The sequence below is a fragment of the Aythya fuligula genome, chromosome 5 (assembly GCF_009819795.1).
Source record: "Aythya fuligula isolate bAytFul2 chromosome 5, bAytFul2.pri, whole genome shotgun sequence".
Lineage (NCBI taxonomy): Eukaryota > Metazoa > Chordata > Aves > Anseriformes > Anatidae > Aythya > Aythya fuligula.
Window position 1 is genome coordinate 32,278,513 of NC_045563.1, and position 15,929 is coordinate 32,294,441.

Here is a 15,929-nt window from a genome sequence, read left to right on the forward strand (position 1 = left end):
GGATGATGCCATATTACATCATCCATAAATTTAGCAATACATTATGAACAATTTACGGCCACTGAGTATGTTTTCCTGTGATTGAGTCTCTACAAGAACTTTGTATGTGTCAAGACAAACAGATCTGTTTTTTGTCAAACTCTGATGTGGCAGAAAGCACCGAGGAAAAATGAGCTAAGAACGTCAGTGCAAGGCTAACACAGCACCTCCACATCCCATGATACTGAATGATGAACCAATAATATTCAATGTAGATAAATGCCAAGAGATGCGCCTGGGAAAAACTGCCCATCTTGCATCTGTAAGAGCAGACTGAATTAGCACTGAGCAAGCAGTTCTTGTGGCACAGAGTGCTTGAATGTTGCATGCAGTTTTAATCCCTCTTTCTCCCAGTGATGGAGAACTGGAGAAGTACAGGGAAGTGTGCCAAGAGTGAACAAAACAATGGAATGACTTGTGCTTGAGGAGACTTTCAATCTGAAAGAGATGACTTACCAGGAATGAAACGTGGAAAAATGTGGTATGAAGAAGATGAATAGAGCAACAGTCAAGAATGGCTTTCCATAATTTCGTTTGACCCTCATGCACACAGTAATAGGAGGCAGATTCAAAAGAAAAAGGAGGTCCCTTTACCCAGGAGTACTACAGTAACTTTGGAACATATTGTTACAGAATTTGGAGTGTTCTCTTGAGTTCAAAAAGTAATTAGGCAGGATAACGGAAGAAAATTTTGTTACTAGCTATTGAGCCTAAGATACCATCTTTGAAGACATCCAAGATCTAAATTTCTAAACGATGGGAACATTTCTAAACTTTTGCAGTACTCCTACTGATGGTCATGTTTGCTATTGGCTAGTACTGGAAAGATGTTAGAGCAGGTAAACCTGTGGTCTGGCTCAGACTTATTCCTCTGTTATGCTTTTTCTGATTAATGCCACTTTTAGAATGTGAAATGAAATAAACTTTTAAAGATCATTGACAAAGTGAATTCTTGGAGCCCCATCAATGCAGGTAGAATTAAACGCTCTTCTTGTTTGTTCTTTCTTTCTGTTCCTCACTCCTTTTCCTGATTTTGATGAGTCAATGGAGAAGAAAGTACAGACTTTGCTGTGTTTTTTCCTCATGTGGCAAGAACAATGTAATGTGATGAGACTTGGCTGTAACCAGAAAAGAAATCTGGGGGTGGTGGTGGTTTGTTGCCCCTTCATTGTGGGCTCTAGTTTTCCTTAGTGACAGTGTGATAACTTCCCTGCTTATCAATAGGCAGCATCTTCCTGCAGCTGCATGAAGGAAACGAAGGAGGAAGAATAGTGAATGGTAGCCATCTGTCTGCTTTCCCTTGGATGTGGAGGGCATCTCTTCTGCAATGATCTCAATCTCTGACTGAAGGAGGAAAGCGGCAGAGATACTTCTGAACATGGGCCTTCCATGTGGTACCAGCCAAGCCAACACACAGGCGTTCCCTTAGTACTTGAGACGTTCTGTGCTTGAGTGCACAAACAGCTTTTGTATTTGCAGTGATTCTCTGTGATTTGTGTTGCTTGTGACTGCAGGCAAAGGAGGCTGCAGTTCTACAGGAGGCATTGCTGTTAGACTAGCTTACCCAGCTGCTTTAAATTGTCCTAAAAAGGCATCACTTGTTTAAGAACTGTTTAGGAGAGGGAACAAAAAGTGGTGGATTAGAGTGATAGTTTTACTATATTAATAAGAATAGGTTTTGAAATTATATATATTGAATTCCTCGTGGATTATGTCTAGCTATTGAATGCTATGAAATGTGTATTTTTTTAACATTCTCCAAAACTGTTGACTTTTAAGCTGTTCAGTGTGATCCTTAATGAAAATTTTCATTTTATCATTGCATCTCTTTCTTTCTAGAAACTGGTTGCCCAAATGAAGCAAGATCCACAGGTAACTATTTCTTTTTGTATTGTATTATTTACCATAAAAAATACAGAGAATCACAGTGCATGGGAGTTTTAGATATTTCATCATCATGTTCTTCCATGCTAACACAGTTTTTAAAAGAAAGCTATTACAAGCAAGTCTTTAAGCAATGACTGGATTGTTCTTTTAAAATAAAAACAAAAAATCCTTGCAGATAAATCAACTAAACAAAAAAATCTCACCAACACTCTTGGAGCCTTTTGTCTCATTTTTAGAAGTTTAAATCAAGGGGCTCTTGCAGGCTGTGGTACAAGTGTTAAATAAGTTTCTGGTTCTTCTGGAAGTTTTTCTTTACAAAAACTGCCACTCACTTTTTTATTGTCTGAATTATAAAAGGAGAGGATCCTCCTTCCAATAAATTTTGTCCAAATGAAGAATAGAATATTCAGCTTGAATACAGTCTTAGATATCCAACTTCAGCACTGTGATGTCTGAAGAGTGGATACCAGGCCTTGTGGTGTTCCAGAGCTACTGAAGTTGGATAACTAGACTCCTTGTGTAGGCAACAGAAGTCAGCTCTTTCCCAGTGACAGGGTAAAGAGACTTGCTTGAATTGCACAGCAATTAAGCACTCTAGTTACCTGAATGGGGAGTTAACGTGGAGTTAGTCTAACCAGTGTGAAATGTTGAGTACAGGGATAAAGAAAAGCAGCTCACTTCAGGTTTGCTATTAAGTGCTTCCATTCCCATACAGCACTGAATGCGCTGTAATTTTCTGAGTACATGTTTTCTGATCTCAGTGGAGTGGGAAGACAGCTTTTTGTAACTGTCAAGTACAGAAAGACCCCTGACAGAAGTGTTGAGGGAGGAGTAGGATAGTATTGGAAAATCTACTTGCTAGAACTTCCTTATTCTGAAGGGGTTTGGGAAAGGTCTGCTGCTCTTACTTGCTGGGCTAGTCTGCTAATGATTAGCCTGCAGAGTAATTTGCTTTCTGTTCGTGTCCATTGAAAGGCAGCTCAGGGCTGCAAAAAGCCATGCAAAGTTCATGAAGCCAGGAAGAATGAATCTGGTCCCTGATTCCAAGCTCTTAATAATCTGGGATAAAAAATGCATTAACTAGAATCCAGAGAAAGGGAGGATGACTGGTCAATATCTGGTTTTGCTAGGATTGTGTTTGTATTGGAGAGACCTATCCAGAGATAACTGAGCTGAGATTGGTACACATTTTGAAATTGTGGATGAATATAAAAATGGGGAAGTTGTCTTGAGCATGAAGTTCCTATAACAATATTAGTTTCATGTTCTAATATTTCTGTGTAACACAAGAAACCTACATCCTCTAGTGTAAAGAATTTACAACATAAATGATGGGGGGGGAGTAATGCAGAGAAGTTTGCTTCCCTGTCACATTTCTTCAAAGCTTCACAGGCTTTAAACTGAGTGCAAATCTTTTTTAAATTTTATTTTTAGTAGAAAAGAAATAGTCCTGGTAAAAATTGTGTTCTCTCTGCATCTTTATAGTGATGTTTATTGCTTTTAAATCTTAAACTTAAAGTGCTATTGTAAGCAAAGTGCTGATATGAATGATGTGCTAAGGCAGATGTAATTCTCTTAAATATAGTCTAAGGCATAAAAATACATGGAAATGAAGACTTAGATATGTTAGCCTTCATTTGGCATGTGTAGCAGTTAAGATTTAATAGATATGGTTGCTGATGCTCAACACAGTCAAATGCATGATAACGTCTTTGCATAAGTAGCATAGGTGAGTGTGCTTTAGGGGACATACTGTTGCATTCAATATGATACAATTGCATTGTATATTGACAAACATTTCTTGTTTAATTTTTAAACTTGATGGAATGTATAAATGTGCTTTATATTGTGGTGAGCACTAATGGATGTTCAATGAAATCTGAATTCCAAACTGAGTTGTCTCTCTCTGAGTGCTAGAAAGGTCCTCTGATGGTTTTTGCACTCAGTGACTTAAGCAAGGCTTTGTTGAGCCTCTTGAATTTTATTGGCTGTACATCCAGAGGTGCTGTATCTGTAGTATAATATGAAAAAAAAAAAAAAAAACCACCTTCCTGCTACTACTCTATGTTAACAAATGGAATATCTTTCTCACAGATATTTTTTCTTTCTAATCAGAATGCTGATTTGAAGAAACAGCTTCACGAACTTCAAGCCAAAATCACAGCTCTGAGTGAGAAACAGGTAGGGAGATGTATTTTTAACACACTTTTCTAAAGATGTATATTCTCCCAGCTTCCAAGAGTGCTGCTTTTTTTTTTTAAGTGCAAAAATAAGTATGGGCAAAGACATTTGGGATTTATATTTGATTTCTCTCAACAAAAGATAGGATGAATTATTGCAAGTCTATCAAACAAGCAACTACTGTAATCAGTGGAAGCTATAACAACAAATTACCTAGCATCGAAACTAATGGTTTGTATTAAGGGAGCTGGGAAAATGAAATAATTTTGTCACTTCCTTTATTGTTATTTTGAAACTTATTCTAAACCAGAACATCCTGCTTTAGGCAGATCTTCAGATTCTGTTTTCATTGGTCCAGACTGTGCAATTCCAAATGAGTATGGTGGAATTTTTCTTTGTGTCAAGCCCAACTAACTACATGTTAGCTTAGGTACCTAAGAGATGAATTGGAGACTTGTTTCTTGTTTTTACCAGGATAAATTGCGTTTTGATTGTCTTACATTTGCTATTTTGTAGGAATTCTCTTCAATAGGTCTTAAGTATTATTAATAATTATAACTGAATGATTTATAGAAACACTGTGGAACTGGATGATGCATCTTGTGGGTAACTAGAAGAAAAATATCAGAGACATCTGAAAACTTGTTCTCGTTTGTGTTTTTTAACAAAACACAAAACTTTGTACACAGAAACCCTGAAAAACTTAGAAGTCCCTGATTGTGTTGCTGTTGGGTCAGTAACTGAACCAAATTAAGTTAGTTGCTAGGGTCAGGAGCTTACACGTTTTGAAGATGGGGAACATTTTGAAATGTGTGCATAAGTAAGGATATAGTTACCCATCAGTGTCACATCTAGATACCTCCATTCATCACTCATTATCTGTGTCTGCTCTGAGAATTACCTTTTCCCAGACTGAAACAACTGCCTTTCCTAAGAAAAGGAATAGTCAGTGATTAACATTTATCTAGAAATTTTGTTTACTAAAAATTATAGTATGTTTTAGTAGTGGAACAATGAGTCTAGAAAAGAACATGTAAGGATAATAAAGAAAATGATTTTTTAATGAGAATACTAATTCAGCAAAAACTGAGGTTTTGCTGTTGTGATGGCATGTCTCTCTTGAAGATGATTTATTCTCTAAAACCAGCATGAGCCTCTGCATGTGGCTGTGTCTCACAGCAAGCAGCTTCAGAATTCTCTGGTAAGCTCTGGAGGCCCATGATAATTTCAAAATTAGCTTGCCTTGATGCCACAAAGCAAATTATATTGACTACCAGTTCACATGATCAGCAGGGGTAGGCGGTGCGATAGTGAGTGGAAGATAAGGAAATATCTTGTTGTAACTTTTAAACTGATTCATAACTTTTAAGTTACGTTATGAAATGCATGGTAGTATATACACTGCTTTAAACAATCAATTTCAAAAAAAAAAAAAACAAACAAAAAAAAAACCAAAAAACAAAAAACACAGCTATATCTTCGTTGTACACAGCTGAAAGAAGTTACAGCTCAGAGTGCTGAAGCACACTTGTTCATGGGGATTAACATGGGCTATGTTTCCAAAAGACTGAAAAATAAGTTTCTGATTTTACTTCCACCACACACAGAATACAGTAAATATGAAGTCACGGTTTGGTTTCAGTCTTTTTATAGTTTTGGCTATCAATAGGACAGTGACCTTCTCTCGCCGTTGAAGTTTTAATACTTAATTTCGTTAATTTACCATTAGACTATGGAGCTGCCAGCGTCCCAGAAGATAGTCTTGTTAAAGTAGTATGGGTGCTAAAATGCAGTGATCGTAGTAAATGAGTTCTAGAAGGAGAACGAAGGAGGGAGGGGAAAAAATATCCAACAAAAACTTCCCAATGCAGAGAAATGCTTACACCCTCTTAATTGTAGGAATCTGTTGTATAGACAGCTGTGGCTTGGCAATGCAGAGTTAAGCAGCTTTACAGAGACGATAACAAAGCCTTCTTCTGTTCTCGCTTTTACTTCTTATTTTGGGAAAAATAATTATTATCAATTGTTTTATGGGGAGAATATTATCCAACAATTTAATTTTCAAACAGGGTGGGGAGATGTGCAATTTTGTATAGTAAATAAATTCTTGGTACTGTCTAGTGTGTTTCTTGAGGGAAAAGGAAAGTACGATGTTTGTTCTCTGTAATCTTGTTTAGAGCCAAGTAAGTAGTCTTGATGTTTAAGGTCCAATGAATAAACTCTGAGGGCCTAACGCTTGCACTGTGGACAGTTATGGGAGGCATTATTGTCACTATTTTATCAGCTTTTAATGAAGTGTGAAATATTAAAGCTCCAGCCTGTGTGATATCCCTTCTCTGAGACTGTGGCGTGGAGCTGAGACCCTGATGTTACAAAAGCAGAATGCTGAAATATTTCTGGCTTCTGAAATGTTATACGAGCCTAATGTACCCTTTTTCTTTGCTCTCTCATTTAATAAAGTTGCATGAAGACTTATAGTGCAAGAACTGACTCAGTGGTAGCTTAGCTAAAAGCTTTTAGTTGCTTTAGGATTTCTCTCTGTTTCTGCAACACTGTGAGAGTAGTGCCGACACTTGGTGCCAGTCACTGCAATGATTCATAGTGGCTTGGGTTTCTTGCTGAGAATTAATAATGACAGCTCTGTTCAGAAGTTTGTGAAATTGGAGAGATCTGGCAAAGTACAAAGAGAAAGCAAATAGGCTAATGCTGTGTGTAGGCTTAAACCTAAAGAAATTTGTTAGCTGATGCAGGGTTAAACTGCTACAGCACGAGGTATCTCATATACTCATAGGGGTTTTGAAAATTTGAAAGTGGTGAAAATAAATGCTTTGATTCGTTTCACCTGCAAGATGACGGAGCGGTGTATACTGATTGTGTTATCATAGGGAGGATGCTTCAAAAAGAGAAAAACTTACTTGAATGTAATTTGCATTTAGAGAGCAGTACACGTGACTCCTTCAGACAATTATTTTCCTCTGCTGGTCTCTTTGTTGTTATCACAGAGCTCTAAACTGGGCTTACCTCACTTTTCCATTCTTGGGGTGGAAAGCTGAATTCAGTTTAACAGTCTTGTTCCTCAGCTGTAAATGTCAGAGTTACAGTTTGGAAATCCTGATTGTGTTTCTTTTAAAACTGATTCCACCCCAACCTCTGCCCTCCCAACCTACCCCTAACTCGTCTATTTTAATTAAAAAAAAAAAATAAAATAAATTCAGGAGTAACTTTTTTGCAAAAGTTTTAATTATGATTTTAATTGTGAAAATCTAAACTTGGGTTTTAAATATGAATTATGTTGCTGTGTAGCTTTGTTTTTTATTATGCTTTTTTAAAACAACATTGTTTTTGCATGTTTATAAGAAAGTAATACTGTCCTTAGTGCTCTTCCATTCAGTATATTCTTGAATAGCGTCTTCTGGCATTGTTTTCTAAAAGTTTACACGATTGCATGTATCCATTCAGTTTTTATTTAGGTTAAATATATTATTTACAGTAAAAACAACTTCTTGAATCTTTCCATGAGGATGTTTAGCAACATGTACTCTTTCTTTTTTGTTTGTTTTGATTTGGGGTTGGATTAATATCAGTGACACCACTGAAAAATTGCGGTAGAGTAGGGCTAATATAAGGTTACATTCCTTGTTCATCTTTAAGTAACACCTTTTCCCTGCTTCTCTCCTTGCATAGTTAATTAAAAATGATAATATGCTCTTTCAGATGTGTCATCTCTCGGTATGTATCATAACAGTACTTTATTCCAGTGACAAGGAAGAGGTCATGTTTATTCGACTGAAAAAATGTAAAGGAAGAAGTTGGGCAGCAAACACGCTTTTTAGCAATATCATGTCAAATATGGAGCAATTTATACATCTGTGCTTATCACAATTTCTTGGAGAAGTTGTAGAAACATTCTGTCTTAAATGTGGAAGAAAGCTTGCAGGAATAGGATCTTTTGATCACCATCAGCCTTTTACTATATTACTAAAGAAATAGCGCATTGTTTTCTCTGCATTTGAAAATAAATTGGAAATGTCTGTTGTTGTAGTTAAGTTGCAATGAAATTCATTTAATCTTCAAGAAAACAGTCTTGTGAAAGCTAGACTTGTATTCATACACATTTGCTCTGACATGGAAAGAATAAAGTGGATACCTTTTGTTCCTTTGATTTTAAAGAGCTGTGTACTCTTACATGAAAACATACTAAAAAAAAGTAATTGTTAGCGTAAGGATATTTGTGTATTTATTTTTCGGAGGGGAGGGAGTAACATACTTTACTGTGGAGACTAGTTGAAACTGTAGAATATCACCAGGTAGAACACACATTGGAAAAGCAAGATCATCTCATTATCAATTCAACATTATGAATAGGCAAATCTACTGACTTCTGCTCGTATTTAAAGCTCACAGCAACCTGGGGTAGTTAAGATTATTCCAAATCCTGTATGTTTAGGGTAAGATTCCTTATAACCTTGCCACTAAATAACAAACAATGAGACAGGAGGTTTTGGAGGGGATTTTAAGAATGGTAGTGTAATTTAACCTTTTTTTTTTTTTTTTTTTTTTTAATGGTTAAATAAGTGTAAAGGTTTAAGGTTTAAACTGATTGAGGAAACTTGTTATGTCTTCAAAAATTGTCAGGAAGGGGATTAATGTTGCTATATTTATTCCAGGTACCATGACTGAGTAATAAAAAGATTGGCAATATGCATAAATGCCTCCTGTGAGTCTGCTCCTCTTGCATGCTTGTCATCTATAGTAAAGGTGAATTTTCATGGAGCCCTTTTGAACACATTATCAGCAACTTGTACCCAAAACATGTTCTGTCGTATTCCGTAAGCATGAAATGCTGTGCCTTGGTGAGAGGAATGCGAGTTTGTGCAAGAGGGCTGGGGAGCAGGAGGGATGCAGGTACACTTAACAGGGAGGAAAGCGCACTTAAAAATGCATCTGTATTGTTCATAAAAAGGTAGGCAAGATATGCCTGTATATTTTCGGTATACCCATGGAAGTCCATGAGAATTTTAGTATTCAAAATACGGAAATAAATAATGAAGTCACTCGCTTCTGTCAGTTTTGTCTGGAGTTTCTAATCCTTCCTTTCCCTAAGCTCCATCAAGGGCACATTAAAATGCCAGTTACTCTGTCAGTAATGGAGGTGGTGTGCAAATATGCCATCTGAATGTGTAGTAACTAATAACTCGAAGCAGGTGAGGCTTATTTTCAGTTCCAGTTGTTTATCTGGAGCTATACTTATTACTGAGCACCTATCTTTTTTTAAGTAAATGGCACAAATGATAGATATGCTAATTTCCATGTAACTATAGCATCCGTCTATGCCAACTGCTTATAAAGCAGTCTTAAAATATATGAAAAACAATTTTGTGCCTTCCCAGAGTTCGCTTTTAATAATGAAATGTAGCGATACATTTAGCCTTGTCCCCTCCCAGAATTGACAATTTGTAGGTTGTTTCTTTGATAATTTGATGTAGTCGCTCAGTTTTCCCTGTCAAAAAGTAACCCCTCCTTACGTCCAGTTGGCTGCCTCTGTGAATCATAAGGATGTTTTGAACCCTCTGATCAGTGTGAACAGCACCTGTTCAGAAGGTGAAGGTTTGAGAGATCTCTGTGAGCTTACTATTTTAATCGTTGACGTTTATTTAATTTGCATCCAAATATTGTGTTAAAATGTGAATATAATGACTTCTCATTAAGTCGTCATCTTCCATATTCTCAAGATGTACAGGCTGAAACAAATTTCGAATGTTGTACAGATGATTTGAGATAGGCAAAGTGCACGCATCTCTCCCTGCTGCATCTTTTGCCCCAAACTCTTTTTGCAAAATTGATGTTACTCATTTGCATATGATGACTGAAACATGGCTAAGTTTTCTCAAACCTTTTGTAATGCTAAATCTTGATTAAACCCATACTTGCATCTAAACTTGGATTTCCCATTCTCCTCTTAAAATAACTCCATCTAGATTTCTTACTGTTGGTTTGTGAAGTTCATTTTTGCATATCTAATATACATAAGCACTGGAGTAACTTAATTTGGGAAACACAAATGACTATTTTTTATGCCATTAAAAATAAAACAAAAAGAGACATCCGCACCTTCCTCCTGCTACCCCTCTTTTAGCAATGACTGGCTCAACTTTTGATTTTTAAATTCATACAGTATTTAAGCCAGATTTGGAGGCAGCTGGAGAACTTTCTGAATGGAGCCTAGCTGCGTGCATCTTTAATCTTCATGTGCCTTGGCTTGTATCTCCAAAATAGCCTGCTCTGTTTGAAAAGCAACCTTGTAGGTAGAAAATGGGCAGTTAAACTACAGTATTTCCTTGAAAATCCCCTATTGATGCCAAGAGTTGGTTATTAGTTGCTCCTGCATGTTTTGACTTGCTGGGTAACCTCACACGCCAGTAGTTATTTCAGAGCCTACCACCTTTCCCTTTCAGACTTGGAGGAAAGGTGGGGGAAACATCAGATTGTGATGACGGGGATTTAGGATGTTTTATTTAGCACCCTTTAAGGTGTCTTATTTCGGAGCTGGGAAAAGGGATTAAATTCACTAATGAATTTTTATAAGAGAACAGATTAACCTGTTCTGTTAAGCTAAAAGCACAATTTAGAAATGGAAATTGGAAGATAATATTGCTGTATTAGATTTTTATTTTTTTTTCCCAACTGAAATCAAAATCTCACTGTGCTAGGATACACCCCTTTTGTGGGAACCCTTGGCTCAAGATAATTTTTGTTGTTATGGGAATGTTTGATGATAGTTGAAGTTTGCACTGTTTGCACTGAAGCTAGTGCAAATGAAGGTACTCGAGTGTGTCCAGATGAGCAACACTCACATTTTAGATTGCACTGTAAATGTTTAAACGTCAGTCTTGTTTAGGAAACAATGGGAGAAAAATGAAAGATGGGAAAATTATTAATATCGTGGGTCAGCCACAAAGTTGGAAATAAAGCTGCGTTCTCTTAATTCCCATACTAATGCCTTCCATCATTGAAGAGCACGATAAATCACTTGAGTGTGTTGATCTGTGAAAATAATTGGATTTGCTTTTAAATAGGCAGCATAACTTGCTAGGCCAGCTGTTAGGACCTGTGGATTTCACTTGCTGTGCTCTGTTCTCCTTACCTTAGCAGAATGACCTCATGGCTGAAGGAACAATATTTTGACTTATTCCAAATGTATCAGCGTTGTAAGGAGAATCAAATCCAGGGATCTGCTTTTAAAAAGCCTTATGGATCTTTAGCTCCGATTTAAATTGTTTGGACCCAATCTCTTCTGTGAGCTGGGCTGAATTGTGGAAGAAAGGCATGTCTAATGCTTAGAAATGATACAAACACTTTCCTTTGCTGGTTTTTCTCAGCTAAGTTAGTTGATTTGAAAAGAAGCCACTTCCTAAAACTGCTTTCTTTTTTTGTTTCTTGCACAATGAGTATAGTACAGCTATAGACTAAAATATTTTTTATTAGCAAAAAACTTAATGCTACTACGCCAAGGACAAAACTGACAAGGACAGTTAGCCTTAGGCAGTGTTTTCCAACATATCAGTTACGCATTACAACCTGCATTGTTGAAGCATTCAGTTCAACTCCCCGTGCTTATTTGTGAAAAGGACTGAAATGAATGTGATTTGTTGCACAATGTTTGGAACTGGTTTCTTTTAATCGCAGTGGCATTTTATGGTTGTACTGGAGGTTTGTTGATGGACACTGGATAGATAAAGAGGAGTTGCATATTTCTGGAAGTGATATGGAGACAAAGGTCTATATGAAGGAAGAGCAAGAGGGCCAGGTGCATGTAAAGTTTTTGTAAAAGTTTATTTTTAAGGTTTGGTTTTCAATTCAAATAAATGTTATCTGCCCTTAGTGGTGTAGTCACTATATGTTTCTTATTTTATCATGGAGGCTGTGGTAAGATTGGGCCTTAAAGGGTTTAAAGAGAGAATGGACTTAAGGAGTAAAGGAGAAGAATGCTTTTAGGGTTTCTGTAAACTTGTGTGCTTTCTTTCCTATATTGAGGCTGTTGTAGGAACAGAATGCAGTCTTCATTCTCAGGAAACATCAGCATTCGTGAAATTATCAACCAGTATGTATTTTCTGTTCATAAAATAATGAAGATATTTTATTTTCTTCGAAGGTGTGTCAAGTCAAGGTGAATTCTAATATTGCAGTGTTGCATAAAGTCTTTTTTTTTTTTTTTTTTTTTTGGTATTATTTCTGGGTTGGTTGTTAAGATACTTTGTTTGACTTCTAGAAACTCCAGAAAGCTTCTGATCTGTTCAGAGCAACCTCTCCCTGCTGGTGTGTTGCAGTAACTAGCCAGCAGAGGCACCAGGCTGGGAGCTTCACTCTTACAGGAGGCAGGTGCTTGAGGCCAGGTATCCTGTAGGTTTTCTTGGCATGTTTTTTATTTCTGTTTTAATTAGGTCTGTTATTCTTTGAGACTTTTTTTTTCCTCCTTCCTACTAAGCCAGTAAAAACTGGTGTTGGTGTGCAAGGTGTGTTGTCTTTCTCAACCTTTGCTACCTGTGGAAACGAAATTGGTAAATATTAGGCAGTGACAAGTGTAGAACTCAGATGGAAATTTTGGTGGGGTTACGTTTGAATTATTATAGTTAAGTTGTGTTAGGAGGTAGGGAAAGTGTTTTCCCCATAACATTTATTTGATGTATTTTATGAAAAGGAAGTCTTATTCTGTATTCTTTTAATAGTGAGAGATTATAGATGTCGTCTTCTAACGGACATGAGAAAGCACCTGAGTTGTCATAAGCACTTCCTCTTTGTGCAGTAAATTCTCTTCAAGGCTAGGTGAGGCGAGCTATAAACAGTTAAGTAGTTGTGATTTCTTTTTTTTCCTCCTTTCTCAAGATGTCATTGGCAAAATATTGACAGTGAGTGATAGTAAATGGACACTGGTATTTAAAAGAGTTAGATCTGGGCTGCCCTATGTAGCAAGGAGGAATGAGCCAGCTTTCTCCTTAAGTGGTAAGTAAAACCGTAGTAATGGTGTTTGCTAAGAGAAGGAGAGATGTGTTGTACTGTTTATAGAAGGCTGAATGTATTTACCTTATTTTTCCTCTATATGCATGATACGAATTTTTAAGAAATATGTTTTGGAGTTGCTTAATATCCTGCGGAACGAGTAGCTATCTTTTTATTTTAGACTTCTGAAAATGTGAATACTTGGCAGTCTTTGGGCCTGTGTAGTTTTTGCTCCATATCCATGCACTCTCTTTATAATTTGCTTCAGTTCGTTCTAGTATGGCAGCTTTTCAGAGCAATGCTTTGTCCTTTAGAGTTGCGTCCAGCCCTAGGCAGTGTGGAAGTGCCTGATTATTGTGTCAGCAACTTTCTAACCTCAAAAGCTCCATGTACACCTTGGGGCTAGTGACAAATGTCTTTGTGATTGTCTTGCACAAAACTGTATTTGTGAATTCTCTGACTCGTAAATTTTGTCATATATCTTAAGAAACAGAAACAGTCCCATTCTCAGAGTAAGTCAGTGGGGAAAGCACTTTTACAGAAGCTCAGCATGCTAAGCTCCTGACATCTATCTGCTGGGCAAGTAAAGTTGTGTGGCTTATAGGTACTGTTCTCTGAAACTTGAGAACAGAAGAAACTTTTTGGTTTCTTTATTTTTTTTAGATGAGAATGGTTTCCTGACTAAGATTCAATTCTGCTTGCCATACAAAGAACTTCTTTCTCAATACACTGTCTTCTGTAATGTGCAGGAATCCTGCTTTTGATGCAGGTTTGGTAGATATTTCTTCCATACAGCAAGACTTTGGAAATGACTTGTTGGGACGCTCTAGTACATGGAAATTGTCCACTTGAAACGGATGAAAAGCAAAATCTTGCTCTGTCTAAACATTAAGATTTCTTCTGCTGCTAAACCAGGACTGGTGCTTTAACACCTTAGGGAGAAAATGACCATCTGCAGGGAAGCTGGGTATCTCATAAGTGTCAAGCAGGTGGTTACAGCATGTTCCCATTTTGTTTTTAAATGCCCCCACAACTTATACTATTCTTTAGAGAACTGAACATGATTTCCTCCTTTTGAACTTCTGTCTTCTTGTTTGCATACCTGCCCAAATTTGTCATGGGTTATAGGTCTGCTTTTAACAGCCTTAGGAGCTCTGAGAGTTATTGTATAAAAGATGTAGGTGCACAAAATAGTACGTAGTGGAGAAGATTCATTTTAATCAGGTATTAGGCTGCTTTTTCAGAAGCAAATGAGACTAATTTATATTTATAGATACAGACAAAAATGATTTGAAAGATTTTGTCTTTAACTGTAATGTAGTGTATGTTAATTTCCTTTAAATATTCACTTAGACGTAACTATTACAAAACAGATTTGGAGTTTATAATGGTTTTCTTTATGGAAAACTGGTGAGAGACTTGATAATTTCTCCCAAATTACTTTTAAATGTATTTCAGAGGTTGTGTAGCTTTTGTCTGACATAATTTCAATAGTCAAGAATGAAGTTTCTGCAAAGGTCTTAATTTTTGAGCCAAAAAAATACTGTTTGATGAGAAATCCAGATACTACAAATTGAATTTTGATCCGTTAATGGAAAGGTCTTTTTGAGAGGATGTTTAGTCATGATATGAAGTGTCTTTAGGAGCTGTTCTGAATTTGTCTATCACTTCAGCTACTTGAATATTCTCTACACATGGAGTTTAGAGCTACAGGCATCTCCTGTTAACAGGAGCATTGGCTCAGGCCCCTCAGTGAGTGTCAATTCTGATCTTAAAATCCAAGGAATCCTATGGCTAGAGTCCAATTAACTTAAAGTATGAAGCCACTTTAATTGTTAGCCAGGTCTCCAGTATTCTCCCTAGTTTTGTAATTGGAAAGCCGTTAAATCCCACTTATATTGAGAACTGTAGAGGAAAAATTTCTTCATGAACCCACTGAAATCGACATCTGGAATTCACAGACGTCGGCACTGCAAGATGTCAAGACGATGCACCCACTGCAGACAGGCAGGAGGGTGTCGGGCAACCTGGCTGGTGAGCTGGACAGATCCACTAGTAGAATATTTTTCTGATGTCACCAAAAATTGCTAGATGTAATGTCAGTCATAAAGCTAGAGTACATAAAAGAGAGGAAATAAATAGCTAAATAGTTTTAGAAACAGCTATACTAGCTGGGTTTAATGTACTGTTGCTTTACAATGCATTTTTTCCGAGATAAAACAGGCAAAACCGCAGCTTATAGATGTTGTGTTTTTGGAGTTTTTTTGGTAATAAATCCAAATGTGCTGCTTTTATCTTTTGCATTAGGAAGATACATTGTGGTGATATAAATGTCAGCTTCAGTATCCCTAAAACTTAATTTCTCTGAGAAGCGCATGGACAATAGCAGCTGGGATGTGGCACTATGTGGGACACTAATAGATTGTATCTGCTTATTTTTCTGTGCTAACATCACATGGACTGAAGTGTGGCAGTGCTAGGTTTAACTCCTTGTGTAACACGTGGGTTTTTATGTTTGAATGATAAGAAACAGTTACTGTCCTCATGTTCAAAAAGTTTTAAACTTGAAATATTGCACTGTTTTTATGCTGGTTTCTACTTTTGAATATAAATGCCATTTGAAAACTGTAATTCCTTCAGAACAAGAGTTAATATTTATTAGACTTGTAGCTCTGCTAAGATAATCAGGCATGATCTCCAAGCATTGGCACTGATGTACAGTGGAAGTCAAGTAATGTAGCCCTTTTAGAAGGTAAAGGGTAAGTAGCCTTGCCCTCACTTCTATCTTTTGTATTAAGTGATGTAAACGCTTCTTACTCCATAAT

At 36.8% G+C, this 15,929-nt stretch overlaps 1 protein-coding gene across 7 annotated transcripts in view; it reads left to right on the forward strand.

Moving 5' to 3' along the window:
* PHF21A (PHD finger protein 21A) overlaps nt 1–15,929 on the forward strand; it is a 131,413-nt gene that overhangs the window by 38,784 nt on the left and 76,700 nt on the right. For 5 of the 7 annotated variants that reach the window (XM_032188185.1, XM_032188188.1, XM_032188184.1 and 2 more), the window contains exons 4-5: nt 1,879–1,911; nt 4,021–4,107. In XM_032188185.1, coding sequence (XP_032044076.1) covers nt 1,879–1,911; nt 4,021–4,107 — 120 coding nt within the window. The remainder of the gene's footprint in view (nt 1–1,878; nt 1,912–4,020; nt 4,108–15,929) is intronic. The other 2 variants (XM_032188189.1, XM_032188187.1) reach the window with 1 other exon arrangement.